The sequence below is a fragment of the Canis lupus genome, chromosome 21 (assembly GCF_048164855.1).
Source record: "Canis lupus baileyi chromosome 21, mCanLup2.hap1, whole genome shotgun sequence".
NCBI classification, from domain to species: Eukaryota; Metazoa; Chordata; class Mammalia; order Carnivora; family Canidae; genus Canis; species Canis lupus.
Genome location: NC_132858.1, coordinates 16,154,509 through 16,175,662, shown reverse-complemented (window position 1 = coordinate 16,175,662; position 21,154 = coordinate 16,154,509). Strand labels below are relative to the sequence as shown.

Sequence of the window (21,154 nt, the reverse complement as noted above, 5' to 3'; positions counted from 1 at the left end):
AAATCAAATTTCCCAATTTTTAAAATTATATTATTTTACTCAAGGTGCTTCCAAGTGGAAAATGGAAGAATAGCAGACATACTTAACTGTTAGATGAAAAGTCTTGGGAAGGTCTTTGTGGTAACCTTCTCAGAAATTAAGAATGTGAGTGGTTCCATGCATGTATGACAAATCACCCTGAAACATATTAGTTAAAAACAACAACTACTAATTGCATGGGCCAGTATTACCGGAGTCAGTAAGTAAGCTCTGCTGATCTGATCCTGACATGGCTGATCTAGGCTTGGTTAGTTTATGTGTATGATACCAGCTTGGCAGTGTAGGTGATCAAAGAGGGCTGTACGCCCGGGTGAGGTTGTTGGCTGGATGCCAGCTCCCATGCTGAGGTATGGAGATACGTTTCTCATTATCCAATATGCTATTCTGTGTTTGTTCACTAGGCAACTTTATCACAAGAGATTGTGAATCAGCCACAATGCCTCTCAGAGGCACAGTGTCACATCAGCTACCCTCTGTTAACCAAAGTTAGCCATAAAAGCAGACTCCCTTCCAGGAGTGGAGAAATTGATTCCACCAGGTGTTCAGTAGAGCTGTACACGGGCATAGACACCAGGGGACTAGAGAATTTGGACCATGTTTGCAATCTACCAAACTGGGTAACAAATCCTTTTGAAAGATATAATTCCCCCACCTCCCAATTTTTTGACAAAATTGGAGGAACTCAGTCTAAGTTTGTTTAATGCATTGTTTTTAAAAATTTCTGATGAAAAAAAATCATTGTGAGAAATTGGAACATAACCTGAATGGAGTTGAAAGACTTGAGTGACATTACAATGACGGAAGAATTCCTGACAGAATCTAGTCTCACTGATCCTTAACATAACCAGTCTTGGTATTTTCATCTATTAAAAAGTAGAAGTAGAGGTGATGTTAAACCCTCTTGCTCTCTAGAATTAAGTGATGTCTTTCCAAGGATACATTTAATTAATTGAAATAAAAATCCAAACATATAATATTTCTCATAAAAATAAATATTTGCAAATGCATTTTCTTTAATTGATTAATTCTATTTTATCCAAATTTGCAATACAATTATCTTTTTGATTAGTGGCACAATAATTATTGCAACATTACAAGGTTAGCTTACTCCAGAAAAAGAAACTTTCGATATTGCCAAAAGCTTTATGATTATGGGAAATAAAAAGTATGACTATGATTAATAAAATTATAATATTCATTGGAGGGGAGTAGAGTTGAACATGAGTTCAGGAAGATGAAAGACACAAATCTGCCTCAGATGTTCTTATTTATGTTTTTTAAATGAATTATGCTTTGCAATGGAAATCACACTTTTTGCTGCTATTTAAATTTATGATGAAATATTTTACATGCAAATTAAATGCTTTCAAAACTGAGAGGCCCATGACCAAAACATGTGTAGATTACTAATATGTCATGTTCTATATAGAAGCAACGGGATCTACCATAAACAGTCGCAAATGTGACAGCTTGAAAATGAAAAAAATAGAAGGTTGTATACTAGTGATTAGTGGGGAAAAAATGCTTGCTGATGTGTCTGGAGTCTTAACTGACTGCTTTAATTCTGTCACCAATTGCTTGTACAACCTTGGCCAGGTCACTTTAGTGTTATGGGCTTTGGTTTCTCCAGAGTAAAATCTAAATGGCTGGTGTTACTTTTACCACAAAATAATCATCCTTTGTCCAACCAGGACAGAAGTAAAATAAAATTCTCCCCAATGAGGGATTACCCATTGTTGATTCAATTTAAGATGCATACAAATAATTTCCTGAATTTAAAGTAACATGAAGGGCAGCCCCAGTGGCTCAGTGGTTTAGCGCCGCTTTCAGCCTAGGGCCTGATTCTGGAGACCTGGGATCAAGTCCCACGTCGGGCTCCCTGCATGGAGAGCCTGCTTCTCCCTCTGCTCTCTCTCTCTCTCTCTCTCTCTCTCTCTCTCTCTGTCTCTAATGAATAAATAAATAAAATCTTATAAAAATTTTTTTTAAAAAAGTAGCATGAAGAATCGTATAAGTGCAGATGTGTAGTGGAAGATAAATTTGAGGATACTCAGAGAAACAGAAGTCAATAAAAGAGAAAAGCATTCCTTCATCAGACATCTAATATCTAAAACACGGTCTCTTATGTATTTTATCTTTCCATATAAAATGGTTATTTAATTGATTCCTCATTTTAAAAATCATATGAACAGAAATTTTAATAATGATCAAGTTTAAAACAATATCTACATTTCAAGTAACTTAATTGAGCCCATATAAAACTGTTCCCCAGATTATTTTTCTCCCTTGCCAGAACACCTGGAAAATTATTTTTATTATATTAATGATTTGTTTGGAATTTTAACTAGCCATATTGAATAGAGAGAAAAATAAACATACAAGGTATTCAAGTAAGGTGAGTTATTAATGTTACAGAGATCTGATATTTTTAATTTGCCAGATTAAATAGGCCTTTATGCTAATCACTATTTGGTTTTTATTGTATTTTTAATAAAGTTAGGTAACCAATTGGTTTACAGTACTTTTTTTTAAAAGTGGGAGTTCAGTTAAGAAGGATTCAGAGATTATGATCACGTTCAGGAAAAAAATAAAGGATTGATAATATTTTTGATGTCTTCATAGGCAGAACAATAGTATGAAATATGGGCGAGGCAGACACTCATTATGTTTACTTTTTGCATATACAATTTCTGAGATCTGGTCTCACATCTTTAAGCCTTTGGTGGAGCCTCTTATAGTTTATCACACTGCCACCCTGGAGCTCCTTTGAACACATATTCAGGATACAGACCATGTTTCTCTCATCAACTTTTCACTCATGCCAAGTAACCTATACATACAACACACAACCACACATGTTACATAGTAGTCACTCAATAAAATATTTGTTGGATTACTGACTCAGTATTACATTTTGACCTCCTTGATTTTTGTCGTGGTTTGGTCTTCTGAATAAAACTTGTACCTTGTTTGCTCCCAAAGCTTTGTTCATCCTGTTATCCAAAGCTAAGTTCAAACAGTACCTATTTTTTTAAGGCATTACTCTAAAGTCCCCAAATGGACTTGAACTTTTCTTTCTTTCAAACACTCTATGATACCTTTCATTTTCTACCTTCTACAAGGGCCTCTTTCTTCACTGCCTTACTGTCAACACTGGTTTTGCCTTCCTTGAAGATGAAGACTGTGTCTCATTTTAAATATTTGTAATATTATGAGATAAATTCATGTGATTATTGAGAGCTTAGTCTATTCCAGGTGTTCCATAAGATAGGGGATGAAATTAATGTTTATTAAGATTTAATGTTTATACAAGGTTTTCCAAATGATATCTATATTAACTTTAGGTCTTCACAATCAGATTAGGAGCTAGCTCATGTTACCATGATTATTCTAGATTGAAAACCAAAGATGGGAGAGATTATTGATTTTTTTCCCAATAAGCAAGAGATAGAATCAAGAGTAGTCTCTGAATCAAAATCTACATCCTTCCCATTGTACATTAACTCTTCATTAATTTTAAAGATATCTTTACAATCAACCAACCTTTATGGGCACACTTTATTTACATATCAGGGACAAATGCTCCTAGAATAAAATGCTCAAAAAGAAAATACTTTAGTACCTATTAACTTACTGACTGTACCCTTGACATCCTTATTTCTCAGACTGTAGATCAGGGGATTCAACATGGCGATCACCACTGTATAAAACACAGATGCCACTTTGACTGTGTGCCTTGAGTTTTTGGAGTTGGGCACACAGTAGAGAAAAAGGATGGTCCCATGGAAGATCGTGATGGCAGTCAGATGGGAGGCGCAGGTGGAGAAGGCTTTGCGGCGACCACTGGCTGAACGCATCTTGAGGATGGTGACAACGATAAATACGTAAGACAAGAGAATGATGAGCAGTGTGCTGACCTCATTAAAGGTGGCAAAAATGAAAAGCAGCAACTGACTGATGTAAGTATCAGAGCAAGACAGGGAGATCAATGCAGAGAACTCACAGAAGAAATGATTGATGGTGTTGAAACCCTGAAAAGATAATTTGACCACAGAGCATGTGAGTATCAAGGAACATGCTACTCCCCATGCATATGATCCGACCACCAGCATGGCACAGAGCTTCTGGGACACTGTCACTGTGTAGAGCAGAGGATTGCAAATGGCCACAAAGCGGTCATAGGCCATCACAGCTAATAAAAAGGATTCAGCTACCACAAAGGTACAAAAGAAAAAGAACTGTACTACACATCCTGGAAATGAAATGGTTCTGTCTTCTGCAACCAGGTTTGCCAGGGCCTTGGGAGCAATGATGGAGGAGTAGCAGAAATCCACCACTGAGAGGTGGCTGAGGAAGAAGTACATGGGGGTGTGCAGCTTGGGGTTAATCTTGATTATAACTATCATCCCAAGATTACCTACAACAGTGACACTATAGATGGCCAGAAAAATCAAGAAGAGAGGGATTTGCAGTTCTGGGTAATCTGAGAAGCCCAAGAGAGTGAATGTAGCCCCACTTTTATTTCTCTCTGACAGTAACATGATGGTTTCTGCTTGTCAGAATCTGGGTCTGTCCTGAAAATAGAAATATTAAGGAGAGTCAGGATGTAAGAATCTTGCTTTACCCTTTACCAAGACTGGAAGAGGAAGCAAAATATCTTTTCATAATTTCTCTATGTGTTTATTATGCAAGATAATGCTAAACGTCTAATATTCTAAAAGATGAAAATCATTTTTAAAATTTTAAGTAAAAAAGCAATATAATTATTGACTTTTAAGTCAATTTTTAAAGTTCTCAACTGTTATGTTTAATATTTACAAATTAGAATATGAGATAAAAGGTTTTACGGTTATTTTAAATGAAATCTTCCTATAATAGTCTCAGCTCTCCTTGAACATTATAAGTTGATAAAAGAAATGGCTAGTAAAGTATGACTGATGACATCAGCCTTATAATCAGTACAGACATGAGGAATTTCCAAACAAATTAATTTTTATACCATAGGTTCACATTGTGACATTAAGAATAAATACCCCTAACACTTTATAGTTGTGCCTTCATTATTAATTTCATATAACACATTTTTTCTGGCTCAGCAAATCTGATATAAAAATTAATATATAAATCTGATATAAAAGAATAAGTCTCAGGCAGCCCAGTGGCTCAGTGTTTTAGCGCCGCCTTAAGCCCAGGGCCTGATTCTGGAGACCCAGGATCAAGTCCCATGTCGGGCTCCCTGCATGGAGCCTACTTCTCCCTCTACCTGTGTCTCTGCCTCTCTCTCTCTCTCTCTCTCTCTGTGTGTGTGTGTCTTTCATGAATAAATAAATTAAAAATCTTTAAAAAATAATAAATCTTAATTAGTTTTTTCAGAGCTTTCTTCTCAAGTAGTGGGTTCCCAATTGTCAATCCTACCTCATTGCTTGATGAATAACAAAATTAGAATAGATGATAAAGATAATCATGTCTATTCCCTTATTCTGGAGGTGACAAGACAGAAACTAGACAAACCTTGACTTTCCCAATGACATGCAAATAAGGACCAATCTACACATCTGTGACTAGAACCCTGATTAGAATCCCAGCCACATCAGACTCTGATCCATGTTCTAGTAATAGATACTGATATACTTCCTTTATTAATGATCATACTTGCCATTTATGACAAGCCAGGGTCTCTGGACTTATAGGAAAGGGTTGTCTGACAGTGTACAGACCACAGAGCCACCCTAGAAAGCAGCACCAGGATGAAATAAAAATGAAATTTGGGGACGTGTGCTCTCCCAGAAATAACTAAGTGTAGTAAAGACTGATTCTGAAACTTTCAAAGTCAGTCTGGGACGCCTGGGTGGCTCAATGGCTGAGTGTCTGCCTTTGTCTCAGGTGGTGATCCCAAGGTCCTGGGATTGAGTCCTGCATCGGGCTCCCTGCAGGAGGAGGGAGGGCTTTCTGCTTCTTCTCTGTCTATGCTTCTGCCTCTCTGTGTCTCATGAATAAATAAATAAGATCTTAAAAAAAAAAAGAAGAAGAAGGAACTTTCCTTGCCTAGGACTCTGTCTCTCTCTGTCTCTCTCTTTCCCTCTCTCTCCCCTCATCTCTCCTCTCTCTTCAAGATGTGGAGAATATTCATTCTGTCCCAATATTATCTTGAAGGAGAAAATATTCAAAACTTGAGGTAGTAATGCACAATGAAGACATTTTAGGAGAAAATAGTAATACAAAAGAATCGTTATATCTCTTCAGTTGGTACCCAACACCTCTGAGATCCTACCATACAAAGAAACTCTTTTTTTTTCTAAGATTTTATTTATTTATTTGAGAGAGAAAGAGAGGGGAGGAGCAGAGGGAGAGGAACAAACAGACTCTGCACTGAGCATGAGCTGGATCCCACGACCCTAAGATCATGACCTGATCCGAAATCAAGAGTCAGATGCTCAACTGACTGAACCACCCAGGTGCTTCCATACCAGGAAACTTGTAATCATCGCTCCAGTAAGATTATCTCTGATCTCACAACCCAAGAAATAGTTTTAGATGGCCCATCAATAAAGATGTCAGATCATATTTGATACTGAGACCTCAGTGGCCCTCTCTGTCCCTATACTCCTACATCTGAGTATTAAAGACAACCTCAAAAGATAATCCATTAGGAAGCCAGACATTCTGATTATTATGTTTTTGGCTTAATACAATATTTAACTTATCTAAAGCATTTAAGAATTTACTTTAAACTAATGTTACATTTAACGTGATGGTTCTTGCATCCCAAATATTGTCGTCAAATTATTAGTAAAAATCTTCTACATCATTGAATCCAAGAAATATAACAGCTAGAATCTTCATACCTATGTTTTCCCCATTTTGTTGTAATTTTTGCTCAGACACGTGTTTCCTGCTTTAGAATCTTAATTAAAGCTGGTCCCTTTTAAATTTTTTCACAAGAGAGTCTGTTCAATCTCGGCTAGTTTCATTTTATTTGAATCACTTTCTTACTTTGCCTATTTCTTCACTAATTTATGGAAACAAGACAAGGCACATCCCCAAAGTTCTCAGACCTCTTCTATTCTCATACCCTAAGTACCTCTTGTTCATCTGAGCCAAGTCCTCTCATACAAAAATGTGTGAATAAATGCAGTTTCTCTTCCTTGCATGTTCAGATATGTTACTTTGCTGTGACTAAATATTTCTCAAGAACCGTCTAGATCTAAAGGGTAAGTTCCCCCTCCCATATTAACATTGAAGTTAATGTCAATCTGTCTCTAGAATCTTAAAACAAACCTGCTGATGGCAAAGGTAAGGTGGCTCCTGGTTGGGACTGGTGGGTATGTTCTTATATGTATAGTACAACCTTTGGGACATGAACTCTAGGGATTATGTCTTGCCCCATTCTCTTGAGGTCATGAAATAAATAATTAAAATTAATCATCTTTTTCTGATGTAATTCTTGAAAACCTGGAGCAGTGTTAGGAGCATTTTATATAAAAATGTATATTTTAAAATCACTTTTCCAATCTGTGATTACTCCCATACCTTCCTACAATTATCAATATTATAGAACTAGTAAAAAATCATCCTTATCAAATATTGAGTGACTACCAAATGTCAGGCATAACCCCTTCCTCCCTACCTCCACTTTGACCATTGCAGAAGTGTAGGAACTCATCTTTTAGATCATTATGACTCATTGAGAGTTAAAGTAGAAATATTTATAAGGTTAAATAGCAAGTTGGGAAAATGATCTAGTCCCTTTGAAATCTTGTCTTATTCTATTACTCTTTCTGCCTTTACCTCTCCCAGCTAGTCTGACCTCTTTGCTTTTATCCCTTGCTTTTTGTTTTTCAAAAAATATTCCCAACTCTTTCTTTAGGGTCTTTCCTACTCATATTTCCTGCATGCTGAAAATGCTTTTCCTTAAGTTTTTGTTCAAAGGCACCTTTTCAGGGAAACCTTCCACGACCATGCTATTTTACTGCAAGAGCTACTCTACTACCCAATTTAGTGTTTAAAGTACTTCACGTGATTCAGATATATTTTTAATCCTTATCTATTTCTTTTGTTGTATATTGCTTTTCTCCAGCTAGATAAAATTTCCAGGAAAAGGGAGACCATTCACTGTTTTGTTTGCTAATATATTCCAAGCTCCTAGGTGAAAGATGAGCATGGTCAGTGTACCATGAGTCTTTATTGAGTAATAAATATGACTTTCCAGAGGAACTGGGAATAGAGCCAAACTATCAGAACAATGAGGAATTTCAGTGCAGAGAGGAGATATTTCACAAAGTATGATAAGCATGCTTCAGAAATAATATTGAAACTGTGCAGTCAAAATAAAACAAAACATAAACAAACCAAAACAAATGCCCACTCCACTGAACTACCTATCTCTAGTCAAATTTATTATATCAGAAATCTTGAAAATTTCAAGATTATGTACAGCATGGTAAAGTTACTGACTAATGGAAAATATCTCAAGCATTCTCCTCTAGAAAATTTTCAGATAGTTTTGCCAAAGTTTTATCACGTCCATCCATTCGGCATTTTTTGCATATACATGAGATGCAAGGTTGCACTATTGATATAAGAATAATATAGAAATTGGTCACATTAAAGCATTTCTTTCAAAAGATATATGATCTCTCTATAATTAATAAGTAATACCATTGAAGAAAAACTGAAGAGTGTAAAGCAGTGACAGTTTTGTGAATTTTGCTTTTTGCTACATGAACCAGGGAAAAGTGGTTGAGGAGAGATAATTATTCATTTATTACAAGCTTATGATGAGCTAGATATTGGGGAAAAAGAGAAAGGATATTCCTTTGTCAACAAATTTCTATTAATGGGGCATACAAATAAATAAATGATCATTTTTCAGTAATTATAAATGTTTAAAAGTATATAATTGTAAGTATCATCTTAAATAGGGAGGTCAGACAATATGGTGAGGTGCTATTTGACATAAACCCTTATGAAGTAAGAGAATAAGTCATACAAAGATTGGGGAAAAGTATGAGGTTTGGGGCAAAGGAAACAGCAAGTACACCTTATTTTCAAATACACACTCAACAAATGGAAAGATTTCATTCTTCTTTAATTGCCAAAAAGATTCATATATATATATATATATGACATATATATCATATATATTCATATATATGAATATCATAAGTATCATATATATGACATATAATCATATATATTCATATATATGAATATCATAAGTATCATATATATGAATATATATATTCATATATATAATATATTATATATTATTCATATATACATCACATTTTCTTTCTTTTTTCCCCAAATTTTCATTTAAATTCTAGTTAATTAATATATAGTGTAATATTCATTTCAGGAGTAGAATTTAGTGATTCATCACTTCCATATAACACCCAGTGCTCATCATAACAAGTGCCTTTCTTAATCCCCATTGCCATCTAGCCCATCCCTCACCTCCTCCCTCCATTAATCCTTACTTTGTTCTCTATCATTAAAAGTATCTCATGGTTTGCTTCCCTCTTTTTTCCTCCTTCCCATATGTTCTTCTGTTTTATTTTTTAAATTCCACGTATTAGTGAAATCATTTGATATATGTCTTTCTCTGAATGACTTATTTTACTTAGCATGATATATTCCGACTCCATCATGTCAATGCAAATGACAAGATTTCTTTTTTTTTGATGGCTTAGTAGTTGCCACTATACACACACACACACACACACACACACACACACACATATGCCACAACTTCTTTATTGTTACATCAAGAAATCTTATTAGTTCTGGGTCACTCTTTTAGCTTCTTTTAGGCAAGAATTCTTCACACATGGTTCTGATGACTCATGTTGCAAAAAATTGCAAAGCACATGTTAACTGATTGTCTGACTTCTTGTGATCCTCAGGCTGATCTGTGAATTCAGGTAGCATCAGCTAGATTATTTCATTTTAGCATTTCCCACCAACATTTTGCTTAATGATTTTAATACTTATTGAAGTCATTTCCTTGATCTTTTTTTAATTAGAATATCAGAAATAGTGATTTTCTAATTCCATCCTATTTTCTGCTTTTATTCTTTCTGAATTTTCCTTCATAAGCTGTTAGCTAACCCTGAAATGCAATTCATAAAAGAAAAGCTGAATAAATATTTATCTCTTTTATTTACCAATTTTCAGAGTAGTGCCTTGGTATGCCCAGCAACCTTTAACAGTAACCAATGACTTATTTTTTTAAATCATCTAGATTTAAATTTTTAGACGTAAACATATTTGATGCTTTTAAATTAATTGTACTCAATGTTCATTTGTATGTTAACTATAAACTAGTTGGATCCATTTCAAATTGCCTCCTTATGTCTTTTTGAAATGACGCAACTAGCTGTTAATAGTGTTCTTTCTTTCTGGAAAATCAAGTTGCTCAAGGTTCATTAACTCTCTACCTCAGACTTCAGATCAGCTTTTGTCAAAAAACTCCAGTTCTATTTAGAAAGCAAATATTTCCTTTCAGAGAAAATTTGGGTATTCGTTGCTACTGGGTTGTCATTATTAGTGATATTATTTACAAGAGTGAAAAAAATAGTTTTGAACTAGATTTCTAATTCAAATTAAGATGAAAAAGTTTTTTATTTACCTTTTCTTTAGAGCTATAATTTTTCTTTTATGCTGACAACTTTAGTTTCAATGGCATTTTAATATTTACTTATACTAAAATAAACATTGCATAATGAGAAGGTATACTCTAAGTGCTGCCCTTTAGAAAAAAATGTTTTACACCGTGTGATCGATCATGTTTCCAACATTATAAACAGATTCATTATTATCTATTTTCAAGTTTTAAATAAATTTAAAAACTAATTTTACTTTTTGACCTAAATGTATGTCTTTTAAAATATGTCCAGTGTCATATTTCCCCTAAATCAAAGCTCTATTATAAGGTACATTCTGAAGAGTTTTCTTTCATCTCTTCCTATCCTTATCAACTTTTGTTTTATCCTTCCTTCTCTTTCACACAAGTTATCATATCAGAAAAAACTTTTCTACATCTTGTCTTTATTCACTTAAGAAAATATACTGAGAATATGGAAAAAGTCCTCTATGGCAATAAATAAAAGCCTTCCTCTTCCCATTTTCACAACCAGATACTTTTTTACCCGGACCCATAGGATATTTAACCACCATTATGTTGGATTGCATCCAGTCTATTGTTATTATGAATAATGCTAGGGAGTACGTTACTTTTAGCTTTTCTGCTACTCTATTTTGGGGGATGATTCCTAGAACCATGAATGTTTGAAAGAGGATGAATGTGTATATAAGTTGGAGCTTCTATCATATAGAACATGTGATCTTCCTGACCCCAATGCATTAAATGTCTATTTCCCTGTGCATTCACTTATAGGAAAGGTCATTAAATTTTTGTATTTCTTTCATTCTGATAGGTGAGAAGTGATAGCTCAGGGCAGATTTCATCTGTATTTCTATTATTTTGAGTCAGCTTGAAAAACTCTTCAAATGTTTAAAGGCTATTTTTATTCCTTTTATATAGGTTGTTTATTTTCCTGTAAGATTGTCATTTTTTCTCTACTATATGTGACATAAGTAGTGATTTTTTCTTAGCTTTTCATTTGTCATTTTAATCTCTTTTTTGTTGTTTTGTCAAGAAGTTGTGTATATTCATGTAATCCAAGTTTTAAACTTGCTTTTAAAACTCTCTTTTGGTGTGTGAAATAAGGAAAAGATCTAGTTTTATCTTTTTTTCCTCATATGGCTCTCTATTTATCCCAATACGACACTGTTTTTAATAACAATAACTTTAAATTTAAAATAAGGTTATCCTTCCTATTATAATTTTTAAGAGATTTTATTTATTCATGAGAGATACAGAGAGAGAAAAAGAGAGAGAGAGATTGAGAGAGAGAAAGAGAGAGAGAGAGGCAGAGACACAGGCAGAGGGAGAAGCAGGTTCCATGCAGGGAGCTTGATGTGGGACTGGATCCCGGGACTTCAGGATCAGGCCTTGAGCTAAAGGTGGCGCTAAACTGCTGAGCCACTCGGGCTGCCCCCTATTATAATTTAATTTAATTTTTAAAGTGTTTGTTACCAGATATTTGTGCTTGTTTAGCCACTCATATAAATATTAGAACAGAAATTTTTAAATGATTCCTCAATATTCCCAGGTAGAACATATATTGCCTTCATCCCAGGCCTAATACATATGAACTAGACTAGATTATGCTTGTAGAGATTTCCAGACCTGATAATACCGGGAACGCAGCCTTCTGAGTAATCCTATCCAAGCATAATGTAGGAATATTGAAATGACTCCAGAGATTATCCCAGATAATCTAAGACAACACAGACTTCTGTGACCTCTCAGACTGATCACCTTAGTCTATTATCATGAAAGCTTACTATCATGAAAGGACATGAAAGTCTATCATGACCAGATTTACAGTCAACAGAGTTGAGATGCTTTGATCATAGATCGATCATTCAGTCATTTCTAGACTAGTTTCTTGAAACTCTGTGTCATTATCTGCATAATAGGTATAATTGTCTTTGCTCTGTAGACTTCTCAACACAAGCTGTTTGAAGTATAAGACCATCCATTCATAGAATACAGGAGACCAGGGAATGAAGGTGTCAAAAAAGAATCAGGATATCCATCTTCATCTTCCAGCAAAGACAATGCTTCAGTGACTACCACACACATGATTTTAAAGGCAAGGAACTCATTCATATGCAGTAACAAATCAGCAAGACCTTCCTATGGTGAGTTAATATGATCCTTCAATAACTTTATTCTCCCACATTGAGCCAACTATTGGGCTTCGTAATATTTTATGTGTTTCTTTTTAGGCAATTTGAAGAAATAGAGGCTTTATGGATCAAAAGAGTTAACTTTTTGAAGAATCCCCTTTTTCAAGGGATTTGAGCTTACCAAGTCACAATGTATTAACATCAAAGTCATATATAAAAACCTCATGCAAATATATGCTAAGGGTTTTACAGAGCTCTGTCCCCATTGTTCATTGGGATTAAAAACATCTTTTGAGATTCGTTCAGTGGAATGGGACTTTTGTGTCTATTAATTTCCGGAGGGCATCTTTCACATCTTTATTCCTCAGGCTGTAGATCAGAGGGTTCAGCATAGGGTTGACCACTGTATAAAATACAGAGGCCACTTTGACAGTTTGCCTGGAGTTTTTGGAGTTGGGCACACAGTAGAGGGAAAGGATGGTCCCGTGGAAGATGGTAATGGCAGTCAGGTGGGAGGCACAGGTGGAGAAGGCTTTGCGACGCCCACTGGCAGAATGGATATTTAGTACAGTCACGAATATAAAAGTGTATGAAGTGAGGATGATCAGCAGTGTACTCACCTCATTGAAAGTGGCAAAGCCAAAAGGCAGCAGGTGGGGAATGAGTATGTCTGAGCTGGAGACAGCAATGAGAGCTGTGTATTCACAGAAAAAATGGTTGATTGTGTTATGTCCAGAAAAGTTTAGCTGGAGAGCATAGCAGAGGAGTACCAAGGGACCAAACATACCCCAGAGATACGACCCAGACACCAGCAGGGCACAGAGCCTCTGCGACATGACCACTGAATAAAGCAGAGGGTTGCAAATGGCCACAAAGCGATCATAGGCCATCACTGCCAGCAGGAAGGATTCCGTCACCACAGCAGTGCAGGACAAGAAGTACTGCAACATGCAGCTAAAGTAGAAGATGTTTTTATCCTCCATGACCAGGTTCTCAAGCAGCTTGGGAGTAACGATGGAAGAGTAACAAAAATCAACAAAAGAAAGGTGGCTGAGGAAAAAGTACATGGGAGTGTGAAATTTGGGGTTAATCTTGATGATTACTATCATCCCAAGATTTCCTACCACGGTGATAATGTACATGATCAGAAACAAGAGGAAGAGAGGAATCTGAAGCTCTGGGTAATCCGCGAAACCCAAGAGGGCAAAGGTCATCTCCACACTCAGATTTCTTACAGCCATCACCACAGTGCCCTTGAAAGGAGATTGGGGGTTGGGGAGGGGGGTGTCGGGGAAGAGGTTGTTTCCGTCAAAGAGAAGTTTTGTGGAGTTAGTGACAAAAAGGCATGACATTTTTTGTAGACATAAAAAGAGAAGCAAGAGTTATCCTTTCCATACAGAACATGCCTCATGCAGATCACTGCTAGGGGTATAAGCAGTTTCTGAGCTGAGACTCTGAAATGTCTCGGCATTTCCATCGCACTTTGTGTTTCCGTAAGAAAGAAATACCATATTGCAGTGTGTACATTCACACATTTTCTAGTAGCATAACATGCACATAATTGATAGTAAAAGTTTGCACGTAGATGCATAAACTAGTGAAAGAGTCTGAAAAAAATGTGAACAGTTTGCCCTTGAACATATATTGCTATTATACTTTACCTATACACACAAATCAGTTAAAATCTTTAAGAGGGTATGTTTCTTTTCTAAGGTCACAGCAAAACAAAACAAAACAAAATCTAAGGTCAAAGCAAAATGTTAGAGAAATCTAGGAAATAGCATAGCAATCCTATCTTAATATCTTTTGTTTAGTAAAGGCTGCTTCTCTCATCAAATAGGTGAGTTCCTGAGGATTCAGAAGGACAATGCATCCTTTTGACTTGTGAGGGGAACGTACACTTTATTAAGATTTAGACCCAAAATGTTAGCTTCTTTTATAGGTCAGGCATTGTATAGATAAGTCTTATGGGCCCCAAGATTCACCAGGTAGGAGTCCTCTCAGAATTAACACATTCTCATTTTTGCGAGAATGTTTATATGCCAACTTCAGGTGTATTTAAAGAGGATATGAATAAATACCTATTTCCAGCTGGTAAGTTTATTCTATTTTTTTTTTTTTTTTGTAAAATGATTGGAAATTGACTTAAAGCCAAATGTTTCCATGAGTGTTAACTTTCCAAGAGTGCTAATTTCATTAATATTGTTGGCTTCACAATCAGCTTCACTGGCTTACAGTGACTTAATATGAAAAATAAAATAAAAGAAGGCCCTAGTTACCATATCAGGAAAATGATATCCCCACCATTTTGCAGAAAACCTAAATAAACCTACCTGCTACAGAGAAACAGACCACTACCCCCTGTTTCTCTGTAAGCTGAGTATGACTGGGCCACCAAGGCTGTTGTATCTAACCCTGTAGCCCTGGGGACTCAAACTCTAGAGAATCACTAGCAACTTATTCCTCACAAGCATCAAAACAGGTAATTAAGCCAAAAGCCAGGTGATGTGTAGAATTTTTAATGACTAAAATTTCCTTGAAATTACATGGAAAAATTGCAGCTTGAAATTGATTACCAGGCTTTGTTGGCACATAATTAAAATGCCGTCTGGATGAATGAAAAAACTAAGGTGAGATAGTATTTCCCTAACCCTGCTTCAGTTCAGCGAGCTCCTTGATTTTGCAAAGGCCATATATCAATTTTAGGCAAGTTACTCCTACCCATTTACAAAGTTACCCAAAAACCTGTCCTTTTTGAGTGGGTCCTGAAACAAGAGAAAACTCTAACAAGTCTAGTCTGTGAGCCAGCTGCTGTGCTATTTTCACCACATGACCCAACCTACGTAACTACCATTGAGCTGTATTTGCAAACAACGAGTTATTCAGAATTTTGGATAAGCCTCGATAGTGAATTAGAAATCATGTCTTTAAGGGATGCCTCGTGGCTCAGTGGTTGAGCGTCTGTCTTTGGCTCAGGGTGTGATCCCGGGGTCCTGGGATCGAGTCCTCATTGGGCTCCTTGCAGGGAGGCTGCTTCTCCCTCTGCCCGTGTGTCTGCCTCTCTCTCTCCATGTTTCTCATGAATAAATAAATAGTTTTTTTTAAAAAAGAAATCACACCTTTAGAATTTTAAAGCAAAGCATTAACTTCCTTTGCAGATAGCTATTCACCTTTTGAGAAACAGCTTCTGATTTTTTCTTGGAGCCTAATAAAGACTGAAGGACGTGACAGGAGGCTACCAAGTTACTCTGCAACCTACACTCTCCATCATGAACTGGGTGTTGTCTATCTCACTAATCCATAACATTAGGCATGCGCAGCAGTTAGCAACACTCCTGTTCCTGAAGACAGAAGTAAATTGCATGAGCAAGTGATCCAGATACCCACAGTCCATCCACAGTCCATACTCTTGTTGTATTGCTTTCTCCTTCAAAGCCTGAACTTGTAGTCTCATGAGTCATTCCCTATGACGACAACCCAAATATGGAAGAAAACAGCTGGGCCTTATTTTCAGATGTTTCTGCGTGATATGATACTCGGGCACCACACAGGAAAACAAACCATTGTAGGGCTCCAATCCTGCCCTGTGGTTTTCCAGAAAAACAGCAAAGAAGAAAAATTCATCTAATATTCAGAAATTCAAGAAGTATGCTTGTGACATTGGAGTAGTTTGTTGTTGTTGCTGTTTTTAGACTTGGTTATAAATGGGCAAGCTGTGTTATCAATACTTTAGAAGGCTGGAATAATCACCTCCAGAATGTGTTATGTACTCTAAGTCTGAAACCAGGATACATGGCTATTTCTCCAATAATTTGTGGGACCCAGAATTTATGGGTTCAGGGTAGAAATGGAAGCGGCTTTTATACCTACTATCCTTAATGATCCACCTGCTAAATATATGCTCCTGGTAAGAACCCATGAACTGCAGAAAAAGAATAATGTTTCCACTAGGGAACACAGTCATGGATCCACAAAGCTGGAATTGTGACTCATTTCACCAAAAAAAAAAAAAAAAAAAAGCACTGGGAGTGATGCTACATAGATTCTGAAGTAGAGGCACAAAGATGCCTTACAACTTCCACCTCCAGGCTCTACAAACTGTACTGAGATCACCACATAAGGAAGCTAGTGTAACCTACGAGCAGATAAGAGCCTCTGTGGGAGAAACTGGGGTGCTGCAGCCAGTCTGCACTAAGTCACCTAATGGAGGAGTGACGTCATTTAAAGTTTTAAGTCCTGCTGGAGCTCCCGAATGATCGCAGCCACATGATGAGCCCAAGTGAGACTGACAGAAGAATCCTGCAGTCAGGAGCTCCTTGATTTCCGCTCAGGTCATGATCTCAATGTCATGTGATCAAGACTGCATTGGGCTCCACACTGGGGATAGAGCCTGCTTGAGATTCTCTCTCTCCATCTCTCTCCACTCATTCTCTCTCTCAAAATAAAAATCCTGTAGTCAGCCCACAGAGTGGTGAGAAAGAACACATTGCTTGTAGCCACTAAATTCTGTGTTGTTCCCTCAGCAAATGATATATGCTTCATGTTATACTTTCAACTTTAAAGCCCTAAGTGGCTGATAAAAAAAAGTATATATTTGCTTTTTTTTTTTTTTTGAACATTACATTACAGCTTGGATTAAAGACCTTTCATAACTTACTGCTATCTCAGCCCCTTCTCTCCCCTGGTTGAAAAATTTCATCTTTAACTGGGTGATTTTCATTCCCACATAATTCATTTTGTACCTATGTGAATACTCATGAGAATACATAGTATTCGTTATACTTTCAAAGTATATAAATGATATGGATATTTCTGAGGTTTAAAACAAACTGGTACATTTTCTCTACTACAATCATTTAAAAAAAATACAATCATTTTAACTTGTAAAGAGTTCAATCATATAATTATAACCATTATTTTTTTTAAAGATTTTATTTATTTATTTAAGAGAAAGAGAGAGCTAGCAAGAGAGAGACAGAGAAAAAAAAAAAAAAACACGGATGGGGGGAAAGTGAGAAGTAGGCTCTTCATCGAGCAGGGAACTGGATGCGGGGCTGGATCCTAGGACCCTGGGATCAGTTTTGTACAGTTTAGTACAGGATCATGACCTGAGCCAAAGGCAGATGCTTAACTGACTGAGCCACCCAGGTGCCCCTATGACCATTCCTTTTATTTCTAATTAGGCTATTTTCAATTTTGTCATTATATGCCACATGCAACTGAACACTTCTGTATATCTCTTTTTGTGCATATGTGCCTGAGTTTCTCCAGAACAAAATACATTTGCAAAATTGGAAAATGCTCACCTTGATAAGCATAGTTATCATTGTGAGCATTTCACAATGTATATAATTGCTACATCAGTATGCTGTACACCTGAAACTAATATAACATTATATGTTAACAATATCAAAAAATAAAATATAGGGGCACCTGGGTGGCTCAATCGGTTAAACTCCCAATTGTTGATTTCAACTCAGGTCATGATCTCAGGGTTGTGAGATCGAGCCCTATATGGGGCTCCATACTGGGGCATGGAGCCTGCTTAATATTCTCTCTCTCCCTCTGCCCCTCCCACACCCCTCTCTTGCACTCTCTCTTTCTTTCTCTATAAAATAAATAAATAAATCTTTAATATTAAAAAATTAAAATATAAATATAATATATAGAAAAATATTTATATGCAGAGAGAAAGAATTGCATGCGGTTTAGAAGGCAAGAGAGAACACCAAAATCCATTATCTTTTGTGCACTATATGGACTTCTAAATACTTTCTACCCTTTCTACCCTTTCTCTCATCTCACAGCTTGTTCTGAACATCATCCAGGGTTTTTCTTTTAAAATTTCAATTAGACCAAATCACTCTTATAAACCCCTGCAGTGATTCCCTATTTCATTTGAAGTAAAAGCCAAATTTCTTAAAATGTGCTAAAAAGCCCTGCTTGATCATGTTTCCTACCTTTCTGATTCCCTGTCCTACTCTTCCTCACCTGGCTCACTCTTGCAGAAACTTTGTCTGCAAAGACTTAAGTTATTCAAAGGTATTTTAAAAGGCTAGTATATTAGGACCACAAGATGACAAAACTTTTATTTTTCTATTTAAATGTTTCATATATTTACAAAACTGTGCTCGTTACAAAGTTTGTGCAATTATTAAGGTTTCATAATTAAAATCACTTTTATTTTAAACATAATTAAAATCATTTTTATGATTATTCAAATCGTTGCCAATGTAAGAAAGGAGAAACAGGAGTTTATTTTATAGGCGCTCTATGGGCTCCATACACAGTTAGATATGAGTCTACACCAGCAGAATTTGTTTAAAATAAAATCTGTTGGGCTAAAGTTTTGCTACCCAGACTGTGGTCTAATGGCTGCTATCACCAGCATCGTTTGGACATCTATTAGAAATGCAGAATATTGGGCCCCTAACATGCCCTCTGCACCAAAATCTGCATTTTATACCCCCCCCCCAGATGATCTGTATGAATAAAGTGCAAAAATCACTAGTTTTGATACCTTTGGCTTAATAGAAGTTCTGGTGATTTGGCAAGATATATGACTAAACTAAAAATAAATAAATGAACATATGTATTTTTTTCTGCCTTTCTCTTCATGGTTGCTGATCTCCTCCTTTCCTCTTTTATTCACAAACAACCTAAGTACAAAGAGAATTCATCCTTTCTTCATTGGTAAGCCAATGTACCACAAAGTATATAATAAATCAATTAATTCTGTAAGGTAGTGACTGATAATGCTTACTTTGTCATAAAGGTTGGAAGAGGAGTGTATTTATTTTGTATCCTTTAAAAACAAAACATTGCACACACATGGAGAAAGAGAATCATACAGTCCTCCCTGGTACATTAAAACAGAAAGTTGTTTCATTTCCCAGAGAAAAACAAACCTTGAGTTGCATAATCTGGAATTTGTGCCATACAGTATATTAGCAATTAGTCAGAATAATATGGTAAAGTTACGTGGAATCTCTAATTTGTAAGTGAGGAAAATTAAAAGTAGGGTACCTACTTATTTTATGTTTCATAATTATTTGTTTTCACATGTAAAACCAAGGTTCTTGTTATGTTTGCAGTATAAGATGAAATTAAAAAGTCATATTTAAGGTAAGCACACCTGCTTTTGGAGATGCAATTATTATTATCTTTAAGGAGATATAGAGCAACAATATTGCATATCTGCAGTGTATACCCTGGGAACCTTGTGTGATACAAACCATGATTAGCAAGAAAGAAACAAACATAGCATTTTTATTTTATTTTTTTTCCCTAAGTCAGTCACTGGGTTAAAACCAACAAAGGAATAATTGATTATTTTAAGATTTTATTTATTTATTTATTTATTTATTTATTTGAGAAAGTGAGGAGGCGAGAGAGAGCATGAGGCAGGAAGGAGCAGAGGGAGAGGGGGAACCGGACTCCTTACTAAGCAGGGAGCCCCAACTGGGAACTCAGTCCCAGGAATCCCAGAACACTGAGCTGAAGGCAGACGCTTGCTTGACCAACTGAGCTACCCAGGTGCCCCTGAATAATCAATTTTAGAGAACATTTCAATCAAAGCAGTTGCAACCATGCCATTTTGTCTGGCAGATGATGCGATACCAGCAAGTAAAATGTGCAATTAACTAAAGATTAACCTTAAAAGCAAAACAGGAATCATACAAACTATGCTTGAAATGTAGTACAACATTCACAATGTTAGTAAACAGCATCTACGAAATCAGGTTTGACACATCAGGTGTGAGACCTGTGAGATAACTGATCTGATTTTTTTGTTTTTGTTTTTGTTTTTAGTCCCTTTGGTAGTCCTTTTATAAATTCATGTAAAATAACTTTTACTTGATATTTAAAGTTATCATGTTTCACATCACTTCCTATACTATAATAAAAGTACAAGAGGCTCTTGGAAGAAGGAGCAAAGAAGTCGGCCAGGTCTTAGAAAGAGCACCTCCAGGCTCATTAACTAATTCTTCCATATTTACATTCCTACTTGGCTACCACTTTTCAGAAATCCTCCATAACCTTAATATTCTCAATTGCTTATATAGTACTGAAGAAGAGTTCAAAAGTGATTTACCATGCCAATAGGCAATTCAAGAGATTTGGATTTTATGGTCTGATATTTACCTTTGAATAAGTTTCTTAGAGTTGCTGCACTAAATTATCATAAATGTGGTGGCTTAAACCAATGGAAATGCATTGCTTCATAGTTCTTGAGACTAGAAGCCTGAAATCAAGGTGCAAGTAGGGTCATGCTCCCCCTGAAGATGCTAGGGGAGAGTCCTTCCTTGCATCCTCCTAGGGCGCCCTGATTGGTAGCAACAAAATCCCAATCTTC

At 36.1% G+C, this 21,154-nt stretch overlaps 2 protein-coding genes across 2 annotated transcripts; both read right to left on the bottom strand.

Moving 5' to 3' along the window:
- Window positions 1-3,638: 3,638 nt before the first annotated feature.
- OR5D18 (olfactory receptor family 5 subfamily D member 18) lies at window positions 3,639-4,580 on the bottom strand. Its single transcript, XM_072791919.1, has one exon. The coding sequence runs from the start codon at window positions 4,578-4,580 to the stop codon at window positions 3,639-3,641; it is 942 nt and encodes a 313-aa protein (XP_072648020.1).
- An 8,520-nt stretch (window positions 4,581-13,100) lies between these two features.
- On the bottom strand, window positions 13,101-14,012 carry OR5D14 (olfactory receptor family 5 subfamily D member 14). The gene has a single exon (XM_072791918.1). The coding sequence runs from the start codon at window positions 14,010-14,012 to the stop codon at window positions 13,101-13,103; it is 912 nt and encodes a 303-aa protein (XP_072648019.1).
- Window positions 14,013-21,154: the final 7,142 nt, after the last annotated feature.